Genomic DNA, 13,668 nt, shown 5'->3' on the forward strand with positions numbered 1-13,668 from the left:
AATGTTTTCAGTTAAAGCACAGATAATGCTTATTTACCCCTTTGTGAAGCTGCTACTTGACAGGAGACATTTGGCACATCACAGTAAGCACCAGTCCAGCCAGACAGACAGACACATCGAGTGTGGGCTCCATGTTGGACACACGTGCCTTTATTCTTACAGGGAGATTTGCTGCACAGATCCATAAGTGCCTGAAGAGAAAAAAAAATACAACATGATATATGGCAACCACAGTAAGAAACACAACTCAGAGTACAAGCTCAAGAAGCAAAGAAAGGAAGTTCTGCATAACTGGCTCCATGTGGTGATGGAAAGAGAGGGGCACTACTTCCCAAGTCTAAGCCAGGTGCTTCACTGACAGTCTCAAGAGTTCATATGCCTAGGAAAGCACAAATGTACAGAGAAGTAAACCCCAGATGGCAGCATCATTTGAAGAGTAAAAGCTGATCCTCTGCAGAGGGATCTTTGGCTGGGTTTGAGAAAATTCAGTTTTATCTTGGATTAGGCTTCTAGTTTCACATAAGTAGGAAGCTTCCAGCTATCAACAGTAACAAGGGCCCTTTCTTCTCCCAAACTCCTCCTGTCCTCACTGCTAAAGGATGACAGATGTGTTCCACATTTTGAGCTTTGTTTTTCCTTTTTGTCATTAGCTCACCATGCCTGCTTTTCACCCCATTTGCTCTAGTATGGTTTCTCTGAGTTTCCCTATCTCCTGAGATCCAATCGAAACCACAAAGCTGTTTCATAACTGAAGATGGGGCAAAGTATACTGCTTTTCTTGATTCCCTATATTGAAAAAACACCTAAACCCCAAACCAACAGTTTCCAAACAAATAGACTAAAATTCAGTAAATCATCATACAAAATTGGAGTGAGGACCCAAAATAACTCTGTCTGATGTAATATAAACCAGCCATTAACTGTCATTTCCTTTTCTGCGCACTTACGTCTTCAAGGTAAAACAGCTATTTGATTTCAGGCTGATTTGAGGGAAGGATAAGTTTTTTAAAGTGAGTAGTACTGGATTTTGGCTGTAAAATGCAATTTCAATTGCAGAAAGTTCTGCTTTTCAGATGCAAACTGTCTCCTCATACAGATTAAAGTAGAAAAATCTGTGCTTTCACAGGCAACCAAAAAGAAACTTGGAATTAAGTTTTATCACATGTAGTTGAGTGTGAAGAAGAAAACCACCAAGCCTCTTGTTTCTGCATTTGTAATGAGTAGCTGACTGTTTTACATGCAAACTCTATAACTTATGAATCATTGTCTGTTTTTGTGCTGCTTATTTAGCTTTGCTAATTAGGACAAGCCAGTTTACCACTAAGACAAGAAGTACAGTGTAGCTGTAATCTACAAATCTCACCAATACGGCTTTGAATAGTACTTATAAAATTAGAAAGTTTTGATTCTTTGTATCAAATGAGTAATACATTATGATCAAGCTTCTCTGAAAATAAAGCAAACTTTCTGAGAATCCACAGCATTTAATTTGGGGACAGGAAAATTAATCCTTTTCTCAAGTAAAAACAAAGCAAGCATAACAGAAGAGGAACTACTGAACTTCACAGTACTTTACAATCACCCTCAATGCTAATTCTCCCAATGAGGTTTAAGTGGTGTGGCCAGAATGCATAATTAGGGTTGCAGAGGGGTTGCTTTTTTATATCACTTCATTACTTTGCATTCACTTCCTCCATTAGCAATACCTAGAAGCAGACGTGACAATTTAATGTCTAGCAACATACTTCATGCACACCTCCCCCACCACTACTAAAATGCTTCTTCCAACAACCACTGCTTTGCAAAGACACACTGGCATGAAAGACAGTTGCAAAATTCTTACAGAACTGTAGTGTCTTCCAGTAGTTTAAGAAATGCACAGATTTTTTTTTTTTTTTAAATGGCAGCACTCAGACTACTTATGAAGGAAGCCAATAAAGTGTTTATTGTTCCAAAGCTAGAAATAGCCTAAAATCATTCTTGCTGTTTTGATAAGCACAGAAAAACAAGAAAAAAACTCTGATTTGAAAAATTAAATCAGCATTCTGTTTCCATTGTGATATGCCAAGTTTAAAGTTTTTAATAGGTACTAGTCAGTCATTTACAGAACGGGTTTGCAGCTCTGATGCTCAGCTGTGGAAAACTGTAAATTGCCTGAACTTAAGTCTGCAAGTAAGACTAGAGCTTTTTATTGAGGTTGTGAGCAGGGCAATAGCATCAGTTACTGCCTCAAAACATTGGCTGGCCTCTGCAGAAAAAAAAGTCTACAATCAACCCAGAATAACTACACCTCCCTGTAAAAAACATAAACCAGTTAAATCATGGTCTTGCTAATCAGACTGATATTCTGCTTTCTGGTTTGTGTTTATTTGACACCTTTTTTTTTTAAAATACAGGATTCTGCCTTTAATCCAGACAATTTTATGTTTCAAATGAAATGCAGCCATTTTTAAAGCCAACAGCTGGTTTTGATTTAACAAGAAAATTAATCTAGAAAGTTCCAATGATGCCTGTTCTAATAAGTAACCAAGCATTTCTCTCCTCCTTGCAAACAGACACTTTCCATTTCCAGAGTTTTGAATGGGGCCACCTGCTCTGTCAGACAGTCACCGGATTTATTTTTCCTGGGGCTAACAGGCCAACCACCTTTTACCAGCACAGAAGGAACAAGAGCTCTGCGTGTTTGGTACTTCACATCTAACCCAGTCACTTCTGCTGTAGGCCAGCTCAAACAACAGAGCCCTGTGCAAAATGGGCAAGAAAACATGACTCACCTGACAGTTCTTCCCAGTATAACCCAAAGGACATATACATCGGTATGTGCCCAGACTGTCTACGCAAGAGCCTTTGTTCAAGCAAGGATGCGAATCACACTCGTTAATTTCCGTGAGGCAGAAGGGTCCTGTAAACCCTAACGGACACTGACAAGTAAAGGAATTGATCCCATCCACACAAGTACCTCCATTGAAACAGGAGCTGCAAGAGAGTGAGAAAAAGGGTAAGCTGAGACAAAATGCAATTAGCTTAGAGCCAAACCAGCACATAAACATTACTGACATGAGAAAGAAAACCCGATTACAGGATCTTCTGAGCACTGGTAACATCCTGATAAAGTAGCATAAATCAAGTAAAAGCAACTCCAGGGGACTCAAGCTCAACCTCCAGCTCGCTGTCTTTTACCTTGGCAGGTGAAAAAAGTAAAGCAGGCCTTCAATGAGTCATTAGTGATGGAGGTAACTTATTTAATGAAATCTTCTCAGCTTCAATCTGACCAATCCTACCTGGTACTGTACCAGGTAGGCATGTGGCTTGGTCAAACTGATAAATCTTATACAAATTTTATTACAAATTACAACTGTATTACAAATTATGAGAAACAAAACAATTTACTTTTTTTTTTTAAGCTTCAAAGGAGTCACAGGTATGTTTTCTCAAGGAAAAAGTTCATATAACATGCAAAACACAAGCATGTCCTTTACTGAAATTATGTGAAAGTATTGGTATTGCTAAATCCCTTTCTCCTCTTCTCATGAGAACCTTAAGTCCTTGATTAGTAAAACTACTCATACATGCCCTGGCAGAATTCAGATCAAAGGAACTGTCCCCCTCCCCCCAACCTTCTGATCATAAATTCTGCCAGATTAGGTGTCCTACTGAGAAGTGACTGGGAAAGTCAGAAGTGATGCCTCATGCAAAACTGACTCCTTTTCCTTTCTAAAGAAATGCCTGCCAGGAAACTCCAGTTTCTCTGAAAATAGCCTTAGATCAGATTCAAGATAATCAGTCTGATAAAGTACACAAAACAAATTCATGCTTGTTACCTGTTTTGTGCACTCTCAAAGGGTACTTCTGCCAAGAGTGGCAAGAGAAGCCACTGACTCACCTCCTTGAACTGCCAGTGCAAGAGTCCAAGTTCTAAGTATTTAAATTCTGACTGTGATTACGGTAGAGATGTCAGTGTTAACCTGTTTATCATAGATAGGTTTCTCTGCCTTGTGGGCTGAATTCTTTTTTACACGGAGCAGAAACTGCTGTTTACATTCAAGGAAGAGAAGGCAGAGGAACTGTCAATCACGTGGTATGTTTCACTGAAATCAGGTACCCATCTCCAAAAGAAGATGGCACTCTCCCACAGGCGGTTTGTCACACAAGACATGGAAGAATTATTTGAACCAAATTCAAATTAGCCAACCATCATGGAACTCTTAAGTACAGCTCCGTAAATTCTGGTTGAGAAGGTGTGATTGGCTTAGCTTGGCAGAGCATTGAAAATTGCTACATCCTTCATTCATACCTGCAAGACTGGTTTCTGTCCTGACTGATATCAAAAACAAAAACAGGATGAACCCCAAGGAAGAAACCAGGCTAAACCCAACATACTTTACCTGATTAAACAACTGTTGTGCAAATTAAACACACCCTCATCAGTGACACAATCCTGTTCTTATGCAAAAGATATTAAAATACTTCCTCCCCCACAAATGCAATTTTATAAAAGATAAGGAAGATCTTTTTTTCATGTGCAGAAAATGCATGAGATTACCAAGAGCTTCCCATTAGGCACCTTATTTGTGTCTGGTACCTAGACTAGAACAGACTGGGTTTTAAAAATTTTTTTAACCATTTCAAGCTTTATTATTAATTGTTTCTATCTGAGAATCTGACGTTAATTATGTCACTCCTAACAAAGCTTAAAAAAATATGCAGGCAGATGATGGATACACAGGGTTAACTCTCAAAGAGCTTTTAAAACTACCAAGTCAACCATTTCTATAAGGACCAACCATTGAGCATTTTAACTCAGTTCCACACCAACCTCTCAGAATGACCTCAGGTTTTACCTCAACACTGCTAAACCACATCCAATTTGTGAGCATTAAAATATCTCTGATGATTAAATCTTTCCAGTACAGAATTTGTGAATTTAGTTTTCTTCCTGGTTGCCTCTTCATATTATTTGATATCAATAATCAGGGCTAATTTATTTTTCCTTTCTTTCTAAAACTTGGCCATTGCTTCCATTTTTGCAGCTTTTGTAGTTCTCAACAGAGCAACTGTTCATAACCAATTAATGATTTCTCCTCTCCTATATGATAATGATCTTATAAAACTATAAATTATTATATTTTAATAAGCTAGCATTTGCTACTGTCTCAGCATCTGCAAAACGCTGTCACATTCCTCCTCTAATGGAATTAAGCTTCTGACTAGTTGTGCAAACTGAAGACCCACTCTGGCAGGCAGCTGTGTTTCAGTTGATATCCTGCATAAGGCAAGCAAGTTTTCCTTGCAGGAATCACAAGCATGTCCAAGTGACAAAAGGCAGGAAAACAGATCCTCATCATTAAAAACTGCTTCAGAGTAGTACTGACATCGTGCCCAGCACAGTGAAGTTATCTCACCTCTCAGTGCATTCATCAATGTTGTTCTCACAATTGGTTCCCTCAAACCCAGGCTGACATTTGCATGTGTAGCTGTTGACATAGTGGGTGCATGTGCCTCCATTTCTGCATGGTTCACTGAGACATTCATTGGTATCTGTTTGACATTTATCTCCATGAAATCCAGGTAGGCAGATGCATGAGAAAGAATTTATCCCATCCACACAAGAAGCTCCATTTTGGCAAGGATCTGAGACAGAAGCATTACAGTAAGTATTAAAATGGGCAACAGTCAAAGGCCAGGCCTAGAGTAGTAGCTTTTAGAAAAGAGTATCACACAGCACAGAGCATGATAGACTACTGACAAGGTTTTCTGAGCCACTTCATGGAAAAGATCCTTTCATTTTTGGACTTAAGACCCACTTTCCTCTGCTGGATATTGCCTCTAAAGCCAGATTCTTTTTCTACTCTTCATTCCCTAGATCAAAAGTCTATGTATGTGAAGGCAGGGAGAGAAACTGGGAAGGGGGAGGAAAAGCGGAAACAGGAATGGGGATGAAAAAAAAGGTTACAGAGCAGAGTTTTTTAATCTTTGAGTAATACTAAAATATAAACTTGAAAATGCAAATAGAATCCACCAAAAATCTGCAGTTCAACACAAGTACAAGATCATTCTGTTCACTGGTAAATGAAGGAAACAGATGTGAAAGGTAATTAAATCTCATTTATTAACCGAGAAGTATGTTCACATGATATAAATTTGTGTTATAAGAGACACACCTGCATCCATTTAAAGGTCATCTGACTACTGGAGAGAAAAAGCACATTCAAAGTGAGACCTCTGGCAGCTATAAAATGTTGTGTCTATGGCAGTCAGCCATTTATGACTAAAGCCAAAAGCTGCACGTCAATTTTCTGTGCCACACATTTACTGACAGAAAAAGGAGACTCAAGTATCGACTTTTCAATAAGTTCTTGTTGTTGGAGGGTTTGTTTACTTCACAGATTAAAGACATTTGGCTCAAGCCATGGAAGGTTTTTGTTATGCTAAATGAAATCAGCTGTAGCAGTAATTTGAAATTCTTCTTCTTTAACCTCATGGGTGTGCTGCCTAACAGACAACACAGGATGAATCTCACAGCTCTCAGAACACTTAGGAACAGAGAGAGATTTCCCAGCTGTTCAAGAGGGAAAGATGAATGCTTTAAAAATGTTTTTATCTTCAGACACCCACATAAAAACTAACAGGACAAACAATAATTTTGTTGGCTTCAGTAAGCAAGGCTCTGGGTCAATGCTCTTTGACATTCTTTGTACTCTACATGTTTGCACAAAGAGGGGCAATCAAAAGCTCAGGCTGAGCCAGATGTTTCAGAAGTTCTTTCAGCAGTGCTGCTTTGGGATCTCCTACGGTAACTTTTGTTAATATTAAGACTTGTTTAGATCCTACTTTACAGCAGTCACAAACTTCAGATTTTTTTCAATGCAAAACACAACTCTCTAAATTCATACCTAAAGTCTTTAAGACTTTGGTTTGGTTTTGAGGCATTCTAATAAAAATTAGAGGGTTTAGGCTTGTTTTTAGCCAGCTAATTTTAAAATTACACCATTGTGAACTCCTCTGAGGTTTGATAAAGCACTTTTCAAATAGTAAGTGATGAACTTTAAAACACATGACACTTCTCAGGAGACTCTTGATTTTTCTGATGATTATACAGAATATGCCCAGCAAGAAGAAGTTACTATGTATTTGGTTTCCCTTGTAAACATCAGTGTCAAGGGCATGAAATTAACAGTTGCTTTCCCGTAATTTAAACCATTTCAGTATTCATCTGTGTATGGGCTATCCTCCTGCAACTGATAACTGTTCTGGAACAGAAGGCCTTTCTACTGATTAATATGCTTTCAAATCAAATGGATAACCAGAAGAGCAACAGGACTCACCCTTTCCAGAATATTAATGTCAGACAGAGGCTTTTCAGGGAAGACTGATATACCCCAGATTCCCACCACACCTCAATCAAGCTTAATGTTGAAATACAGGTAAGCCCTGCAGTGTTACTTTAACTTGGTGTATTAAAATTTCAGGCAAATGTAATTCTTCATTTAACAGTGCTCCTTATTAAAGTATGTAAACTCTAAGCACCTTTTCAAGTTAAGAATCTGGGAACAACTGCTGTCAGAACACTGTAGCCCATTTCTAGCAGCTGACTGTGATGGATTTTGACTGCCTCAAACATGTTAGGTCTTACAAAGCTAAGTTTTGGGTTTTTTGGTTTTGTTTTTTTTATTTTTGTAAGAGGTTATTAAAGAACTTTCAGTAATTGTCAAATAGCAGTCAGCAACAGCACAGAAAAATTATTTCTAGGGAAAACTGGAAAAAACAAGACAATCTGCTGATACTCACTTGAAAGGCAGTCATCAATGTTACTGTCACAGTCTCCTCCAGTGAAGCCTGGTCGACATTCACACAGGTAACTGCCCTGAATATTATGGCACAGAGCATGATTTTTGCAGGGCTTGGAGAGACATTCATCAATATCCACTGTACATCTCTCCCCTGAAACATGGAGAGTGCAGAAGTAAGACCCCTCAGAAGGCAATGGTCAAAAGGCTCAATGCCAATACTGTTTAGTGTTGACAGTACAGTATGTTCCCCACCCACATTACCTTCCCAGCCAGGGGCACACTGGCAGGTGTAGCCTTCAGAGTCAGGAGATTCTTGGCAAATTCCGGAGTTCTCACAAGGATCAGGGGAACAAGGAGCAACCACTACCTGGCAGTTCACACCTGGAGAGCAGCAGGGGAAAAAACAGTAAGAGTACACTGCTAAGAGCTTGCTGCTTCTTGGAAGAATGAATAAAGAGTTGTAACTTTCATGACTATCCTACACAGCAGCAGACAGCATTTCCATATTTGAAAAATCTCAGCAGAAGGAAAAGGGTTTCGGACCACTCATCATGAGCTCAGTGGGTACAAGCAGACAGCAGCCATGGTAATTCCAAGTTTAATGTCCCCTCAATTCAGAGCGCACTTACACATCTCAGTCTAACTTTCTTACAAAGAAAATTGGGCTGAGCTGCCACCAGGACACTCCTAAGTGAATCCAAACAGGCTTAGATATTAAGATACTAAGTATTCTAGTATTATGTCTATATGAACTGACTGTAATCAAACTTTATACAACCCTGGCATTTTGCCTCTTGATTCCTATTTCCGTAAAGTTTAATAAAAAGATCAAAATGGTGCAATGAAGTGGAAAGATAAAAGAACACAAACTTCTCTCTGAATTTTCACCTTTGAATCCTTTCCTACAGGTACATCTATATCCATTCAGCAGATCCTCACAGGTTCCTCCATTCTGGCATGGGTTTGATTTACATTCGTTCCCTTCTGTTGAACAATAATCTCCTATCCAGCCTGGGTCGCAGACACACTTGTACCTTTAAAGGCAGAAACAGCAGTAATTTTAGAACATTCTTAAATAACTCCTCTTCCAGTTTCTCCTGCAGATTAGTTTTGGAGAGAAAAGTAGAAGACTTCTCTGTAGGAAAGTTATGTTTAGATTGCTTACCCCAGCTGTATAGTTTTGGAAACACTGAAAATAAACCCTCCCTTAAAACCACACTTCCCTCCATTACAGTTTTCACAAAGTGCTCAATCAACCAGCAATGTTGTTGCTTTGATAAGAACAGCTCAACACATTTAAACAAAGACAGAAGGAAAAAAAAAAAGATTAAAAAAGTGGAGGGCACAATAGGTTCCAAAGATAACTAGACTGCTTTAATACAAAGTAGTGGTTACAAATGAAAACAGCTGGCTGGGAGCAGGAACAATCTTCTCCATCACGTTTAAAAATCTGGAGAAGTGCTCCACCCAGATGACACAGAACCAAGGACTTGGTGAGTCACCCTGGACTAGGGACACACAACACACACACTGTCCTCCCTCCCTGTCATGCAAATAAGACATTTTATCTGGCACCAAGTGTAAGGTGTACATGGGCATAAATATGAATGCAGAAGAGAGATAGACAAGATGAACCAAAGCATTTGTTTTCCAGGCTTATACAGAGGCTGAATTACCAATAAAGGCAGCCTTCCAGCCAGCTCCAGGGAAAGTGCTGAATCCTGCCCTACAGAGCTACCCGCAGTGGTAAATCACTTCCTTGCCCAAGTCCTGACAATACTTTCCAGGACACAGCACACAAGTGGGAGGCACTGCTATTGCAAATACAATTGAGAAGCTTCACAAACATAAGCCCTACCTCCCCAACCTGTTGACACCACAGGTCCTGATCTCCCAGACTTATCATTACCAAAAAGAGGCCTAATTCAGGGCTCCTGAAATCAACATTTGGTCTTCCCAGATGGGAAAATTCAGAAGTTAACTACTGCCATCAAAATCACCAGAAAGAGATTTCCCTTCTCTTAGGCATGCAATAATATGACTAAAGTTGACAAAATCTCAGCCTTGGACAAACAGTTCTAAGTCAAATATCACTCTCACTGTCTAAAGTTGTCTGCCTGTTCCTTCATACAGAGTATTTGAGTAGCAAGAACAGCACTAGCCAACAAAATAGTCTCCACGCTTAACATATAGAGTTTGATGGAATAGATAGCTGCCACTCGATAAAGATTCAGTTTAGAACTATTTCTTTATTTTAATTGCATTCACTCTACTCACTTGAATTGCCAAACCCTCCCTTTAGATGGTGGCAGTCCACCCTGCACTACATGCCCATGCAAAGACAGCAAAGAATATAATGCAGGACATAAAGACCTATGTTGAAACAGCACAGACTGCAGCTGGTGACTGAAGGTCTACACCTTACTGTGATGATTTCATGGGCAGCAAATTAGTGCAGATCCTGGTCTGAGAAATATTTAGAGAAAAATCAGAAACCTCAAGTCAAGCTGGAACTCTAGGCAAAGGAAAAAAAAAAAAGTGTATAGAAGGGAGCAGGTAAGTTTAACGTGATAATAAGTACTTACCCACTAGCAATATGTGTGCAATTGCCATGTACACATGGATTACTAAGACAGCCATCTGCCTGTGATTGACAATGAGGATGATGGTATCCTTCAGGACATACACACCGAAAATTATTGACTTCATTTATACATGTTCCACCATTATGACAGGGATTGGATATGCATTCATCAATGTCCACATTACAACGAGGCCCTAGAAGAAAAACCCAGTACTTATAAGGAGTATTTCTTATAAGAGCATTTGCTTTGCATGTCTGTGAGAACATACGTTCAGACACAATTCTGTAAAGCCATTGCAGCGGGACAGAGCTTGCATGCCTCTGTGCTTTAACTGAAGTCAAGAGAAGCATTTTTTAAAGATGCAGCACTCTTCTGTGCCTGGAAAACAGCACTTACACTCAACAAGTATTTATAAGCCATTCAAGAATCTCAACAGAATTCCACTAAAAATCACTGGTTAATATTGATTAGGAAGGCAGAAATCACTCAACTGTATCATGCTTGAAACAAACCTCGAGTTCCACTTGTCATAGCCCTGCTCTTCTGCTTTGAAAGTACCTACCCTTTGAACAATCAATACTGCCATATTGTCTGCAGTAAATATAGTTCTTGTGGTTTATTGCGCAAAAGGGACTCTAAAAAACACCGTTTCCTGTTTTGCCTGCCTCTGATTACGACTGCAAGATTCTTGAAGTAGTGACCATTACATCTTGTGAGGCTGGAAAGCTAAACAAAGTGAATGTTGTAGTAAGTTGAAAGCATTTTTAACACAAGGAAAGGACAAAGTAACAAGACCCCATGCAAGCCAACTCTTTAGATACTGGAATATCCCAATTCGTCAGATTACTGAATTGTTTTAACAGCATAACAGTAAGAAGTCCAGTAGAATAACAAATATGTTATGCCAGCAATAATGAAGACTGAAAGGCAAGAGTGATTAGCATCATGCCTCTTCCTGTTCTGAGGACTAAAGAGCATCACCACGCCAGAGCCAAAGAAGGAAGGAGCGTCAGAAGTTTAGAAAGACACCAAGAGAAAAGCAAGACACATGAAACCTCTTAGTGCTATTTCTAATGTATTTCAGATCAATTCTAATTAGAATCATTCAGTAACAAACAGTAATAAACATGATGAGAAAACTGTTATAAACAGTACCAACTGCCTTACAGCAATTATTTTATGAGCACATTACCTTACATGGCTCAAAACATATTAAGTCCATTATAAACAGTGCTGAGATGTGCTTTAGTCATCAGAAATAGTCCTGATGTAGATCTACAGTTCTAAGCATGGATACACCAGTGCCTAAAAGCTTCTTTTTTCAGCCCTACTTTTAGTCTATTAGATAAGTCTTCATAATTTAAAAAGGAAACAGAACAGAACACACTATGAAACAGAAGCAATGAAAAAAGCAGGGTATTCATTTGGAGAGTTCAGAGTGGAGAACAGCTCATTAGAACACTGATTTAATAATGCTTTGCTTTCACAGAAGCAGAAATACTGTTCACGATCAAAGCCCAAGGTACTGTCTACTCAAACACCTCTATATTGTCCACAGTCTCTCTGCCTGTGGAAAGAAACTGTAAATAATAAACCAAAGTCACATGAGTTTATTTGTTATAAAACCAAGAACCATGAATTACATGTAACTGCCTAACAAGAATGGCATTTCACAGCACAGATTAGACCATTTTTCTGCTTGGTAGAACTTTCTGTAATGTGAGATGCTGAGGTTCAAGGATTAGAAGGATTTACCAGATAATGAGTCCCTTGCAGTCAGTATGCAAAGAACAGCTTCCTTAGCTACCTGAATAACTACCTTCAAAATGACTCAAAGCTATTGGGTCACTGACTTTACCTGTAAATCCAGGTTTGCAAGCACAATTGTAGCGATTAATGCCATCAATACAGTCCCCGTGAATGCATGGGTTACTTGCACAGTCATCAAAGTTATTTTCACAATTCACTCCTGGAAAAAAAAACAATAAAAAATTAGAGGAATAAGAAGGCCAATCCTTACAAGGACAACAACAAAACTATTTCCCAGAAACAGCCAAATTAAGAATTCCATCTGCTTCAAAGTTACACATACATCGGGGAAACTTAAACAGGTGATAATGAAGCATTGCGACACCAAGGAATGTCACCTGAGTCACTGTTTGCTGGCTGAATATAACCCTGAACTTGTACTAAATGTTTAAATAAAAGAATAAAGCATTTTGAATACCATGCCTATTTTTCCTGCATGTCTGAATTTTGGGAGTAAAGAGGAAGTAAGTTCTTCCAAGACCAGCTGCAGTCCCAGTGAGGTTAGGCAACCCACACAACCACACCAAAATTCAGCAAGGAGAAGTAATGTGAAAATGATACTGTCATACCACAAGCTTATCTGTGTATGCAAATTTAGCACACACCAAAGCACACATAAGAAATAATTAAATGGTTGAATACTGTTAGAATCCAGTACTTCCACTTGTGTTTTATGTACCTGAAGTGCCCAGCAAACAGTTGCATTGGTAGCCATTCACCAAATCAATGCAGCGTCCTTGATGGAGGCAAGGATTGCTGTGGCATTCATCTATCTGCTCGCTGCATATGGCACCCATGTAGCCAGGATTGCATATACATGTATATGAATCAATTCCATCTTGACACTCCCCATGGTGGCAAGGATCAGGATCACAGTTGTTGATATTCTCCTCACACAGGAGGCCAGTAAAACCTAATAAGAAATGATGAACAGGTGTAATTAAAAAGTCAGCTGGTATGATGCTGCTGTGAAGATAATGCAAATATAGAAAGAATCATATTAAGAATCCGCAAAGTGGCAGACAGCACAAAGTGTAACTGGGCATCTCAACTGCTGCCCATTTTCCAATCCTGGAAAACAACACACTTCCACTGCTCACAGCATTACAGAACAACATCTTGCATGGAGAATCCTGCCATTGGAAGTGGTTACCTTTAGTTTATTCAGAAAAGCAGCAATGGGAGTAAACATGTAAATCGCCGTGAGAAATATTTACTTCCATCAATATAAACTATTTGAAGGCACTCTCCTATCATTATTTCCTCTAGACAATACAAGGAGGGGGGACTTTTTTAGAACGAGAAGTTACTGCAAGGATGCTGCAGAAACCTTCCCAAGGGAACTCTCTTGGCTCATGTCAAAGCTTCTGCAGCTCTCAGAAAGTTTCCTGCCCCTCTCTTTGGGAAACCTTTCAATAACTTCAATCAAGCAGCAACTGCAAATTTATGGAAGACTGCATGCAACCTCTTCAGTTAGGAGCAAT

At 39.2% G+C, this 13,668-nt stretch overlaps 2 protein-coding genes across 3 annotated transcripts in view; both read right to left on the reverse strand.

Annotated features, from left to right (window-relative positions):
• REG4 (regenerating family member 4) overlaps positions 1-13,668 on the reverse strand; it is a 125,233-nt gene that overhangs the window by 28,456 nt on the left and 83,109 nt on the right. The gene's annotated exons all lie outside the window — the stretch shown is intronic.
• Positions 1-13,668, reverse strand: part of NOTCH2 (notch receptor 2) — an 87,356-nt gene that overhangs the window by 23,868 nt on the left and 49,820 nt on the right. The window contains exons 11-19 of one of the 2 annotated variants that reach the window (XM_062616214.1): positions 12,864-13,097; positions 12,234-12,344; positions 10,376-10,568; positions 8,679-8,824; positions 8,052-8,171; positions 7,789-7,941; positions 5,403-5,631; positions 2,775-2,976; positions 38-191 (exon numbers count right to left, since the gene is read on the reverse strand). In XM_062616214.1, coding sequence (XP_062472198.1) covers positions 38-191; positions 2,775-2,976; positions 5,403-5,631; positions 7,789-7,941; positions 8,052-8,171; positions 8,679-8,824; positions 10,376-10,568; positions 12,234-12,344; positions 12,864-13,097 — 1,542 coding nt within the window. Of the gene's footprint in view, positions 1-37; positions 192-2,774; positions 2,977-5,402; positions 5,632-7,788; positions 7,942-8,051; positions 8,172-8,678; positions 8,825-10,375; positions 10,569-12,233; positions 12,345-12,863; positions 13,098-13,668 lie in introns of those variants that run through there. The other variant, XR_009964324.1, reaches the window with a different exon arrangement.

This window comes from Pezoporus occidentalis, unplaced genomic scaffold (genome assembly GCF_034315485.1).
Source record: "Pezoporus occidentalis ecotype Australia unplaced genomic scaffold, CSIRO_AGI_Poc_V1 ctg189, whole genome shotgun sequence".
Lineage (NCBI taxonomy): Eukaryota > Metazoa > Chordata > Aves > Psittaciformes > Psittacidae > Pezoporus > Pezoporus occidentalis.